Here is a 14,497-nt window from a genome sequence, read left to right as displayed (position 1 = left end):
AAAAGTACCTTAATTTTGTTGAACAAGGAATACTGCTTTCTCAAAAGTTGCTAAGACAGGGCTATGAATCAATCAAATGAACTTAAGGTCATTACTCAAGCAATTTTATGGTCGCCATCATGAGCTGATTGGCCATTATGACAAAAGAGTGTCAGAAATCATATCTCAGTGATATTCTTCCTCAATCATAACAACCTTCCATCATTACCGAACTGAACAAAGAAATAACATGATGGGTGCCATATACTGTGCAGGAAATGCTTACCCTTCCGGAGCACCTGATTTCACTCCTGTTTTTTAGTGGAGTTCGTGATGTTTTTCTACTTATTATTTGTAACTGTTGATGTAAATGTCTTTTGGTTTAATTTATGAGTCTTTGGTTATACTCCTGGGTTTTGATTGTTTAATGTCTTATACACGATACCTTATGGATGTATTTACATGATATAAGCTTATTATTACACTTGCATATATGAATAACACGTGACAAGAAGGTTTCATATGAAATAAAATTTAAAAAATAAAATCCTCCCACCCGCCCCATTTTTTTCAAAAATTTGGATGAAAATCTACTAATTAATTTTAGTTGGCCTAATGTTTGCCTAATATACTGGATAGAAACAATGCCTAATATACTGGATAGAAACGAGAGTTTAATTATGGTATTGAAAAGGCAAGAACTTCTTATTATCAGACAACAACCATAATACATTTTTAACATCAACAATTCCAATTATCTTGCAAAAAAATACCATTGAACTTCTCCAGTCTGAGTGAATTATCATGCAACAAAAGATCATTTATCTTCTCTAGTTTGAGTGCATTGTCGTGCAACAATTGGCCATTTATGTTCTGTGCATTGACTTGCAACAGTTGACTTAAGAATTGAAAATGCTGCTATTTATCAGTCGAATAGTGTTTAAACAATATTAGAAAGAATCTGACGATTTTCTTGAAATTGTTGTGTAATCTTTCCTTTTGGCAAAGAAATCAAATGGATGTTTTATCAGATCTTATAAAAATGCTATACAGATTTTCTGTGCATGATTGTAGAATTAAGCATTGGTAAAATCGTGACAAAATATTGGGTTTTCCCTAATCAGATTGGATAATGAAAGTAAAGAGCTTAAGAGTAGAACTACTTCTGAATGATTTATCATCTGTAATGATGGCGTGTTTTATTGCTTCGAATATCTTTTTTTTTCTTCCTTTAAGTGTGTGTAAAACTAATTTGTTTTTTATCACTTTTGTATAAATGAGGTCATTGATTTCAATGTAGACAAAAAAAAGTTAGAAGAAACTTAAGAAGGGTATTGATAACAATAAATGTAGAAAAAAAAGTTAGAAGAAACTGGAGAAGGGTAATGATAAAGATATAGCCATAAGAGAAAAAAAGATGGAAAGACAAACAAAAGTCCAAAGAAAACTAGATATTGATCAACTTAAACCTCATCAATGACCTTACTTGATCTCATGGGCTCCTGAAAGATTAGTACCGGTAGTTCATGCTCCAACAGTGACCTGAGGGAGATCTCATATGCTCTAAAAAGATTAGTAGTTCATGCCCTATCACCGACCTTAGGAGATCTCATGTACTCTCAGAAAGATTAGTAGTTCATGCTCTATAAGTGACCTTAGGTGATCTCGTGTACTCTCAGAAAGATTAGTAGTTCATGCTCCAACAGTGACCTGAGGGAGATCTCATATGCTCTCAGAAAGATTAGTAGTTCATGCTCTATAAGTGACCTTAGGAGATCTCATGTACTCTCAGAAAGATTAGTAGTTCATGCTCTATAAGTGACCTTAGGTGATCTCGTGTACTCTCAGAAAGATTAGTAGTTCATGCTCCAACAGTGACCTGAGGAGATCTCATATGCTCTCAGAAAGATTAGTAGTTCATGCTCTATAAGTGACCTTAGGTGATCTCATGTACTCTCAGAAAGATTAATAGTTCATGCTCTATAAGTGACCTTAGGTGATCTTGTGTACTCTCAGAAAGATTAGTAGTTCATGCTCCAACAGTGACCTGAGGGAGATCTCATATGCTCTCAGAAAGATTAGTAGTTCATGCTCTATAAGTGACCTTAGGTGATCTCGTGTGATTCGGAATGATTAGTAGTTCATGCTCTATAAGTGACCTTAGGTGATCTCGTGTACTCTCAGAAAGATTAGTAGTTCATGCTCCAACAGTGACCTGAGGGAGATCTCATATGCTCTCAGAAAGATTAGTAGTTCATGCTCTGTAAGTGACCTTAGGTGATCTCGTGTGCTTCGGAATGATTAGTAGTTCATGCTCTATAAGTGACCTTAGGTGATCTCGTGTACTCTCAGAAAGATTAATAGTTCATGCTCTATAAGTGACCTTAGGTGATCTTGTGTGCTTTGGAATGATTAGTAGTTTCTGCTCATATTGTATTAATAAATTCTGACAAAACATATTTGAGTATAGCCCTCGGTAACCATTTAGTGGATTGATAGATAGGAAGTCTTAAGACATTGACAAAATCAAAAAACAAGCAGCACATGTAAATTCTCAAACTTGAAAACTTATTACTGATTGCTAGAGCCTGAAAGGACAATTTCTCAGGATAAAGGAAAAACAGGACAATATCTAATAAAACACAAAAAAGTAGAATATTTCAAAATACAACACAAAATTATATTATACAGTATAAGAATGAACTTTGATTAAAAATAAATAAGGTGAACTCAGTTCCTCTTGAAATTCCAGACAAGGATTTATAGTGGATGGCATTATAGTCATAAAAAAAACCTTCAAAGTATTAAGCAAACACAATTTTGTTTTTACTAATATTCCTTATTTTTTTTACTTTTATGATACAAATAAAAAAAGATATACCGGTATATATTTTCTGTATATTTTCTATTTTAGCCTTGTGGTGTAGATTACGAACTGAAAACTTATGTAGCAGAGAACCTCGATGAAAAGCCACATAAAAGGTACATATACAATTGATGTTATTAAAAAGAAACTTTTATTATTTAAAAACTTTCAGTGTAAGGGATATCAACTTCAGTTTCATCATATTTATTCATCAACAGAGTCTAGATCTGAAATACCTGTGTTCTTATCTGTTAATAAAACTTTGGAAGAGAACTGACTGCCTCTGTTAAATATTACATCATGATTTATCTGTATGTGATCTTGATATTTATTATTTTCATTACCGTAGATTGATCATGTTAGTTAAAAAGCATCAGTCAAATTCAGATATGCCAAAACCATCCCTGCAGATAGCTAGATTACTGTACACATGTGTAATGAATGTTCACTAATTAAACAATTTTAAGTGTTCCATTATATTTACCACTTTGCCATGACGCTAAATTCAAGATAGTTGTATGTAAATCAAGTGAATATTTTTTAAAGCATACTAAGTGTTAGATTTGAAATGTAATTTTTTTGTAGGGAATTCAAAATATTTTGATAGGAGGTTTTTCTTTGTGATGAAGAAAAATATCCCACGAGAAGGACCAAAGACCTTGTTTTATATAAAAGATACAAAAACTAGATAGAAACTTTATTCTTGAGTCTGGCTGAGGAATGATTGTATATCTTACAAATAATATTTGATGTGTTGTTGGAATTCATTGTCAGAAAAAAAAACATGAAACATTAAAAAAAAAAAAAAGGCACCTAAATGAAACTGTGGGATTTAAAAGTTTTGTAAAATGTTTGGCATTATTGCTAGATGGTTTTAGTAAGATTGATTTCTTTGTAGGAATTCCGTCCGGTTGGCAATTAGAAAGCTTACATATGCCCCTGAAGAACCGGCCCCACAACCAAGTGCTGAGGCAACCAAAGAATTCATGATGAGCCCTGGCAATATAAAACTGGAAGCATCATTAGATAAAGAAGTACAGTATCAATATACATTGTAAAATATATCTGAAAGTCATAGCGCCTTTTTTGCCATTTGATTACAATATTTCAACAATTAAGATAGTGGTCATAATGAAATTGAGCCTTGAAGTTACGTAATCATTTGCTCGAAGGCTTTGACTTTCACAAAAACTTGCTCTATCTGGTCAGTGACTGTATTAACAAATCTTAATTCAGTCAATACAGCTTTACGGTTAAATAATAATTTGACCTTGTAACAGAACTTTATATAAAACCGAGGTCAAAACAACAATTTCTTTTCCTGATATAGCTCTACCAGACTTTTATTTTTGGTGTTCTTGAGAGGTTTTTTTTTAAAAACTGTTTAATTAAGTTTAAAACTTTTTTTCTGCTTTGAAGATGCTGCTGTGAAGGAAATAAAAAAAATAACAGCTTTGAAAATAAATTACTTTTTTTTTATCTTTCAGAAATACTACCATGGTGAAAGTATTGCAATTAATGTCCTGGTGGATAATAACACAAATAAGACAGTCAAGAAAATAAAAATTTCTGGTAAATTATTACTTAGATAGAGATGATAGATAACTACATTGTGGTAAAATTCGAATGAAAATTGACATCTTTATACTGTACCATGTAACTGAATCTTTGAAACAAAAATAATTTCAATAATGAATGGTCTTGCAGCAGGCTTTGGAAGTTCATTCTATTCCAACTACTCATATACCCTTAACAAAGTTCTCTTTTCTGTCAATTCCATCTTTTATATTTGTGCCATTTTGTGGCCGAACTATATTGCTCATGACTATAAGGTTTGGTATTACCATGTCTCCAGGTGTAATTTGAAATTCAATTTCATGTTTGTTATATGCATTGTAACTGTTTTCAGTTTATAAATTTGTGTCTAGTATTTCAAGGTCCAACTGATACATGTATTGATAAATTGGCCAGGTCATATCAAGAAGTTTAAGGTCTAAGCTGATTCATGTATTGATATTTGTGAAGGTCATATCTAAATGTTCCAGGTCTAAGCTGATACAATAATTGGTATTTTGTCTGGGTTGTATCTAGAAGTTCTATGTCCATGCTGATGCATGTATTGCTGTTGTGTCAAGGTCTTATTTAGAAGTTCATGGCACTATCTGATACATGTATTGATATTTTGTCTAGAACATATCAAGAAGTTTAAGGTCCAAGCTGATACATGTAATAATGTTGTATCAAGGTCGTATTTAGAAGTTCAAGGTCTAAGCTGATACATGTATTGATAATTTATCTAGGTCTTATCTAGGAGTTCATGGTCCAAGCTGATACATGTATTGAGATTCTGTCTTGGTCATATCTAGAAGTTCAAAGGTCAGGTTGAGACATGTATTGATATTTCGTGAAGGTCATATCTGTGCTTTACCATCTGTTATCTGTTAAAATTGTTCCGACAATTCCCGTTATTATTTATTTTAAGATTCTGAAATAAAGTTTGTAAAATAATATCCATGTTAGGAGGTACCAGTATCAATTTTGAGAATAATGATTTAGATGACATATTATATTGATGACATTTATGTTAAAGTACATCTGGTACAGTTCAAGAGCTAAAAGAATTTGAGGTTAATATTTGATCCAAAGCTTTTGTAGATTCATGATTTAAGTATGAAATTACTATAATACATGTATTTTGTTAGTTTGTCAGCATACCGAGATATGTTTGTTTCAAGTCTCATTTTATGATTTTGAGACAACAAAATTTTCATCAGAATCGTAAGTTAATGGTATTATTTGTGCCTGAATTCCTGATGTTAACAATAAACCAACATGCACACTACCTTATATTATAATCAGATCAGTCTTACCTTACCCTCATACAGATATAGAATGAATTATATAACAAGCATGAATAAACTCAATGTTTTATATACTACGATATGGAAAATATCAGAAGAAGAATATCTACATGGCGGTGTTTAACTAGTTTTACAGCTTTTATTAGACTGCTAAGAATGTCCTAAAGTGAGATACTGAAGTTGTCATTTTCAACTCTTAATCTCTTCTGATTTAGTTCTGATGAGAATGAAGAATGGCGGACCAACAATAATAAGTTGGCATCAATTGTTTGAGATTCATCTCAATTATGCTGATATGACTGCCAATATTTACAATACCTGCTAATTTTAGTATTCTAATAGGATGTGTTTACGAAGCATATATGAGCCAGTCCATGCGAAAAGGTACAAAAAGTCCTTTTGGTAAACTTTACAGGACACGTTATCAAAGTTTGTTATAGTATTTTTGAAAAACGATTTTATCCGAAAAAAAATTACATTAATGTAAACATTCATAAGATTGTCAATTCTATCCCGAATTTGTCAACTAAAACCGAAAAAGACGTAGAAATATCTGAATTTTTGGTATTTGAGCAAGTGTAAAATCATTTGTTCCCCGGACTAATGCTATACCGACCAGAAACTACAAAAAATTATGACACTACAGAGACAAAAGTCAATAATTTCCGTCAGTTCTACAGGTTTAAAGAAAGAAAGACAACATTAAAACATGAGGGAAAATGCAAAAACTATGACATCTTGTGTTTTAGAAATTGAAATTTAAGTTAAGTTAAGTTATTTAATATTATATAAATCAACCTTAGTTGCACGGGATTCGAACCGTTGCCCTGTTTGATTGCATTGATATCCGCATCGTAAGCGAGAGCCTTATCCCCACTGCTACCAGGTTTAACGTTATCAATTGGCAAATCAAGCCATTTAAACTGTACTTTGAAAATGATTGAAATATATGAAATAATTCACTAAAAATCTTGATAAAACTAGGGGGGGGGGGGTCTCAACACTCGCAGGTGCGTGAAGCTCACAGCTTGATGATATGAGGGAAAGTAAATGTGTTTTATAAATCACAAGTCTACTACCAATAATTATGCACACTTTTTAGAATTTCGTAAATTTTTCGTTTTTGTACCTTTTCGCATGGACTGGCTCATATAGGTGATATCGGCGAAAGTACCAAGCAAAGCTTATGTATAGTAAAAGAGTGATTTCGCCCTAACTTTTTAAAAAATCAACATATTTTAGATGTGTTTTTTGCAAACTAGATGTTTTGAGAGATGCCGAATCCATTTGAAACTTCAAATCGTTGCTAGAATATTTGGAATATGGACTTTTTGCTGATTGGTGTACGGTTGCTAAGGGGAGAATTTTAGTTGCTAGGGATAATTATATGTCAATATTTGCATTAAATTATAACGTTAGATATGAAGTATTATAAGTATTTCGATATTTCATTGCTTTTTGGCAATTTCGATTTTTTTGTTTTTTTTGTGATTTTGAAAATGATATGAGCCAGTCCATGCGAAAAGGTACAAAAAGTCCTTTTGGTAAACTTTACAGGACACGTTATCAAAGTTTGTTATAGTATTTTTGAAAAACGATTTTATCCGAAAAAAAATTACATTAATGTAAACATTCATAAGATTGTCAATTCTATCCCGAATTTGTCAACTAAAACCGAAAAAGACGTAGAAATATCTGAATTTTTGGTATTTGAGCAAGTGTAAAATCATTTGTTCCCCGGACTAATGCTATACCGACCAGAAACTACAAAAAATTATGACACTACAGAGACAAAAGTCAATAATTTCCGTCAGTTCTACAGGTTTAAAGAAAGAAAGACAACATTAAAACATGAGGGAAAATGCAAAAACTATGACATCTTGTGTTTTAGAAATTGAAATTTAAGTTAAGTTAAGTTATTTAATATTATATAAATCAACCTTAGTTGCACGGGATTCGAACCGTTGCCCTGTTTGATTGCATTGATATCCGCATCGTAAGCGAGAGCCTTATCCCCACTGCTACCAGGTTTAACGTTATCAATTGGCAAATCAAGCCATTTAAACTGTACTTTGAAAATGATTGAAATATATGAAATAATTCACTAAAAATCTTGATAAAACTAGGGGGGGGGGGGTCTCAACACTCGCAGGTGCGTGAAGCTCACAGCTTGATGATATGAGGGAAAGTAAATGTGTTTTATAAATCACAAGTCTACTACCAATAATTATGCACACTTTTTAGAATTTCGTAAATTTTTCGTTTTTGTACCTTTTCGCATGGACTGGCTCATATAATATTACATAACACCATATAAATATTTGCACAAGTTTATATATGTTGTTTTATAAAGCATGCTTTATCTTTTGCACTACAGTTCGACAGTTTGCAGACATATGTTTATTTTCAACTGCTCAATACAAGTGTACGGTGGCAGAACTGGAAAGCGAGTAAGTGTAACCTATATTGGCACATAACAGGAAAGGTGATTGTACACTTTTACATAATTCTGCACTAGCAGATGGTATTTTTTTGGAATAACTTCTTCTTTTTTTATAAAATTATGTTTTCAAGTTCCGATTCTGCTTTCAAAACTTACACATTTATGTTATTGTCATAGACTAAACAACTACATTCTGAAATACTGGGTGGCTCTTACTTTTTAAACTTATAGCATTGAAAAATACATCAGGGACCTAAAGTCACCCTTGTCCTTGGGACTGTACATACAATAAGGGGTTATTTAAAGTTCAAATTGACAAAGTCATTTGAAATGTAAATCTTGTTATAATCAAATGTAAACAAAATGAAAATGAAACTTCATCCTTGATGCTTCAATTTTTCCATAGTTATATCCTGGAAAGGGTCACATTTTAAAACATTTTAAAATGTGAAAATCAGTTGATATTGTAATGCAACTCAAGAAACTGTATACAGATAAAGATAGAATTTCGCATATTTTCAAATTTATGCCCTTAAAAGCAGAAAATACACAAAATTCAGGGCTTATAGCATGTCACTCATTTTAATTATATTACACAAATGGTTCAGTTTGTGGGTTTCAGATATCTATTGGGTGCTTAGGAATCCAAATGCATTTTCTTATAATCTCTTTTTCATTTATACAAACTTTGTTTAAATTGCATTAATATAACTGCTATCTCTTTAAAATATTATTTGTCTGATTGCATGATTTGCCTTTTATTATTTGTATTAAGTTTTGTATTTACGAGAATATATAAAAATATTTGTTTTCTAATTTAAAGAATGAATTTCATTTGTCTTCTTATAGTATATCAAAAAGGTAAACATTTTCATTGCAGCACAGTAATTTAGAGCTACATATAACCAGTATACATATTATATATATATATATATATTTTTGTCTTTTCACTTGTATTAATTAGATCAGCAAAAAGGTAGTGATATGGGGTAATATTTGTTGTTTATTTTTATCCTCAATTAATAGTTTTATCTCCTTGATAATACAATTTTTAAATTAAAATGTCAATAAAAGTACACGTTTTGATAACCAATGCTGAGAGTTTCTAATAAGTGGAGGACTTTCAGCTGATATGTGTAGATCTGAATGAAGAATTACTTGCCAGCGCTATTTTGAAATGTTGGCTTTTGGTTACAGTTTAATACAGTTTGCTGTGATAAAAAAGAAACAATGCTTGCTAGTGAAAATAAACTATATATAGCTATTAGCCATGACACCAAACAAAATTCTGTCATTTCCGATCCCTCATGAATACATGATATTTTGTAAGTAATTGCATAGGTAATTAAATTCTTGATAAAAAAAATTCTCTTGTTGTCATTTTTACTGTTTGATATAAGTTCATCCTTTGAAACACCTAACTTTACTTGTGAAACATAACTGTGGCATATTGCATCATGCCTTACTTTACACCTCAAATAATTGTACTCACTACATAAAGTTATTATGGAATAAATACACAGCTATTACACGAACACATATATATGATTATATTTTGTCTATTACCTAACACACTGAGGAGATAAATACATCATTGCATTATCACAAGTAAATATACAGAAAATACTTAACTTATGTTTTTAATAATTTGATATTGACTACAGGGTTAGCTTACCACCATTTAAACTTATTTTTATACAGCATTTTATTTTTTCATCTAAAAAAGTAGAAAGTCATAGATTAAGATTAAAATGACATTGCGGGGGACTATTAGTTATTTGTTTCATAGTGTGCTAGTGACCTAATACGATATATATACGCAGTCAGTAAATTCCATATGGGGTGAGAGCAAACCACATATGGAATTTACTGACCCAGTATTTATCGTATTAGGTCACTAGCACACTATGAAACAAATTTATCTTGCCAAGTATCTTTATTTGTTCAATTTAGACTAGAGTTGCCTCATTTGCAATCATACTATTACCAATACTATTTCAACTGATCGGGCGGAGCTTACGTTTTAATTTACATAAGGACAGTCTATTTGAAGATGTGTGTGATAAGGATTATTGCCGTTATAATTATCACTGATTTCTAATCACCTCTCAGTGTCACCAAACGAATTAACAATGACCATAACTGGACACTTCATTGATGAGTTTATCCTAAAACACCTATCAGTAGATGGACTGTTCAACGATGAGCGAACCGTTTTAACTCCGCCTAGTCTAGTGAAATAAATCAAGTAATACATCTTCTAATTTTTATATTAAAGGGTTCAAGTATTCAATTTTAAGAACCTCTTTTCATTGGACTGCACCAAAAAACTAATGTCAACATGAATAATTTAATATCAACAACTTTGATAAAACAATATTAAAAAGAACTTTCATTACATTTGAATAATCAAATAGTGCCACAGTTGTAAGCCACTACTAACGTGTATTTAAATAATTCCCTCCTCCCTACTAACCTTATACGGAATATACATGGTCTCCACACGGACACTTTTAACCAATCATATTCCTAGAAATGTATAGGAGGTAAGATAATATTAGTTACACAGTGTGCAATTGTCCTAATACGAGAATTTATCGGGTCAATTAAATTCATATCGGTTGAGGCAAAGCCAAACCCGATATGAATTTTATTGACCCGATAAATTTCGTATTAGGACAATTGAACACTGTGTAACGAATTTATCCTGATTTTGTTATATTACATATTATTATATTGAAATTAAATTTTAGAACAACATCAACAAATATATTTTAGACATTTAATCTAAAACTATGAAAAATAAAAAAAATATTATGATTAAAGCAACTAATTTTTTTTTATTAGGTCAATGCTATAAGGGAGATAATTTCAATTGACGTAATAAATAAGGGAGATAATTCCAATTGACGTGATAAAAAATTGTACTGAAAGTTATTAGGACAATATCAGCCAATCAAATTGCGAAAAATTACTCGAAATCAGGATAAATGGAAATACTGGTCGGTCTGTCTCACATGTACAGTTCTTATCAGCTTTTATGAAACTTATATCCTAGGTTTATATCAGCAATGTCTTGGACAAGCTTGGAAATCAGTGCCAATCAATTATTTTTAAAAGAATTATGCTCCTTGGAAACATTAATTATATTTAAAATTGTATCCTTAGCACTCTCATGTGCAGATTTCTTGACAGGTTTTTATGAATCTTGTATAATGTTTTTATTAGCAATATCTTGGACGAGTTTGAAAATGATAGTTTTGCAAATTGAAATTAAATGAAAAACAATGACTATGCATGTATGATCATGTATGTGAATAAGTTAAGTCATGCTATGACACCTGCACTCATGGAAGTATGTTTGTTGTGAATTATTTCAATTTTTTATCAAATCTTTAATAGTAGTCTTATGAGTTTTTACCTTTTGATGATTTTCACTACTGTCATTCCACAGTTATATGACTTAAATCTGAAAAAAAGCTCATGTTACCCATGAACTCATTTCAGTACAAGTAGTATGTTTAATGGGCCCAAATAGAACCTATTGTTACAGTTTATACTATAATGTATTATTTTTCCCTTCCAACATGACATCCCTTGCTTACTTTATAAATCATTGGGTGTTAAAAATATAATTTTAATTAAGGTAATATTGTATATGTGAAAATAAATATAAAATTTATTTTCTGTAATTGCTTTTGTGAAACAACTTGATTTATGCAACTTTGATCTTTCCTTATGCAAGTAGGGCTACAGAATGACTTTCTCTGTCGTGTGATAACTCTTACCACATTAACATAAAATAATACTGAAAAATTTACCCAAATTTGTGAGAATGTCCAAACAGTGGGTATAAATCTGAAACAGTCAAACAGGGGATATGAAATATCATTTATTCTGTTAGAAATAATAATCCCTAAGATTTTCATTTTATTCTGATTGGTTTCTTGGAATGTATACTTGTAAACAGCAGTTACGAAATCCTATCTGTTTTCATTGGTAGTTTTCACAGACCTTTTGAGCATTTGTATGAAATATTTTGAACGTTGTTAAATTTGATTTATTTTATTGTAACAAGTCTTGTTTTTGTTACGGTTGTTGAATGAATTGTGTGTACTGTTTAGAAATACATGTTTCTTTAAAAGTCACTATTGAATATTGATTTATGTTTTCTTATAACATAGATTTTTTTTTATCTTAGACTATGTTAACAATTAAATCTTATTCGCATTGAACATAGAATAGTTTGTGTTTGGAGACATTGCCTTTGTTAGGGAGAAAATAAAGTCAAGTCTTAAGTGATTAGATACATAGTTTTATATTTATGTTCTCAAGGGTCAAATGAAACGGAAGATGGCGGGATTAATCTCTGCAAAATTCTTCAAACTTTGTTTTTTAGTATGTCTGTGTACTACATCTGATAATAGGATTAAAATGTTGGTTTCTAGGGGGATTATGGCAACAAAGTTAGATTGTAGTTACATGATTCTATTGTTAATTGTTCTTTTAAAGTAAGAGCTCTCACAAAGAAATTATTTACTGTGACATACTTCTCTGTATGATATTTTTTTTCAGATTAACTTTTGATTTTAAAATACTCGTATAATGAATCAAATAGAAACACGTTACTGAGAAAACAAAACATGCATTGATAAAGAACATAATAAATCATAAACTACTCAAATATCCTTTTCCCTTCTCTTTCAGAAATCCCTCCTTCATTCTAATAATGTACTAATAATTTGTGTCAACATTTATTTATATTATGAGTAAGGCATTGTCTTGAAAAACATCTGTTTTATTCATTCCCAATACATACTTACCCATAAGTCATACAAGATACTGACTCATTTAATCTCGTAAAATCAACAGCTTAAATGCCATGTAAGTACATAAAATAAACATTTTGAAAAGACATTATTTTACAATTATCTTAATTTTTGTCTTCTTTTTCTCTACATACATGGTGCTGTATGGTGTTTTGATGGCAATGCCATTGCTTGCTGACAAAAGTTGCTGTGCTTTCTAATACTTTGCTACCCTTGATAACCAAGCCAAAAATGATATAAATAATGTGTCTGTACTTTCCTTGTCTGAGTGTTATGGAATTTTGATTAAAATGGACTATTGTTACATGAGAGAAAAAAGATACTTGGGTTGAATTTCATTGCAGGTAAAATTCAAAAAAGGTACTCACTGGCTTTTTTTTTTTTTTCTCTCCCCCTCTCTTCTGAATATGGATATTTTGTGACTATCGCTAACAAACATGAATACTAAACAGGGAATTCTTTTTGAGCTAAACGGTAGGTCTTGGGGCTCAATTAGAAAAGACTATTAATTCTGAGATAGTGCTACATTATACTTTATAGTATTCAAAATGCAAAACTTACTGCAAATTTACCAAGAACAATTTTGTTATGGATACATTTTCTACAATATTCAGTGATGTTTGTGAAATAAAATTTCGTTTTAAAATATCTTCATTATTTGTTAGACTTTGAATATTTAGAATTTACTTGTTGACTTAACATTGTAATTTTTTTTCAAACATTTTTATATTGTATCAATAACATGTTTTTATTTTTACAGAGAAGGATTTCCTATTCAACCTAGTCAAACTGGATTTTGTAAAGTATACCACTTAACTCCATTATTAACCAATAATCGGGATAAACGGGGTTTAGCCTTGGATGGTAAACTAAAACATGAAGATACAAATCTGGGATCTTCAACCATGTAAGTCTTTATAACAAGAGTACATGAAAAAAGTGGGAAAATATAAATTCAGCAGCAAGTATATAAATATATAGATAATTAAAAAAAAAAAAAATAAAATAAAGTCTGGTAGATATTAGAATTGATGAAAATAAGAAATGAAAAATGAAGTTTGTGTTTACAATATTTAATGACCGATTAAATTGAAATAACTGCTACCTGAAGTACAACTTATATATTGCAGTATTGAACTAACAAATATATGCCAGAACCAATATTTTACATGTTATATATAAACTTTTTCAGAATGACAGATACTTGTCAGAAAGAAAACTTAGGGATTGTTGTGTCATATAAAGTTAAAGTTCGTCTTATCTTAGGATTTGGATCAGGGTAGGTATTATGTAATTTTGTTTGAATCATGTTATTTTGACTATAAGAAGATTCATATGTCAAAATGACAAACTATAAAAAAAGATTGGTATGATTGCCAATGAGACAATTCTCAGAGTGGACGTGACCGGGTACTTGTACATCCAAACAACAAAAAGAGACAAGTACATCTCTGAGAGTTTTCACTGTTACTGACAGCTAGTTCAAAGACAATAACAACTAATAAAAAAATCATTCATC

At 30.8% G+C, this 14,497-nt stretch overlaps 1 protein-coding gene across 6 annotated transcripts in view; it reads left to right on the top strand.

The window, feature by feature from the left end:
* Positions 1–14,497, top strand: part of LOC139517707 (beta-arrestin-1-like) — a 63,640-nt gene that overhangs the window by 41,086 nt on the left and 8,057 nt on the right. For all 6 annotated transcript variants that reach the window (XM_071309025.1, XM_071309023.1, XM_071309022.1 and 3 more), the window contains exons 6-11: positions 2,894–2,961; positions 3,744–3,879; positions 4,333–4,417; positions 8,084–8,156; positions 13,739–13,885; positions 14,171–14,257. In XM_071309025.1, coding sequence (XP_071165126.1) covers positions 2,894–2,961; positions 3,744–3,879; positions 4,333–4,417; positions 8,084–8,156; positions 13,739–13,885; positions 14,171–14,257 — 596 coding nt within the window. The remainder of the gene's footprint in view (positions 1–2,893; positions 2,962–3,743; positions 3,880–4,332; positions 4,418–8,083; positions 8,157–13,738; positions 13,886–14,170; positions 14,258–14,497) is intronic.

The sequence above is a fragment of the Mytilus edulis genome, chromosome 3 (genome assembly GCF_963676685.1).
Source record: "Mytilus edulis chromosome 3, xbMytEdul2.2, whole genome shotgun sequence".
NCBI lineage: Eukaryota > Metazoa > Mollusca > Bivalvia > Mytilida > Mytilidae > Mytilus > Mytilus edulis.
This window is presented reverse-complemented; position numbering and strand designations above follow the sequence as displayed.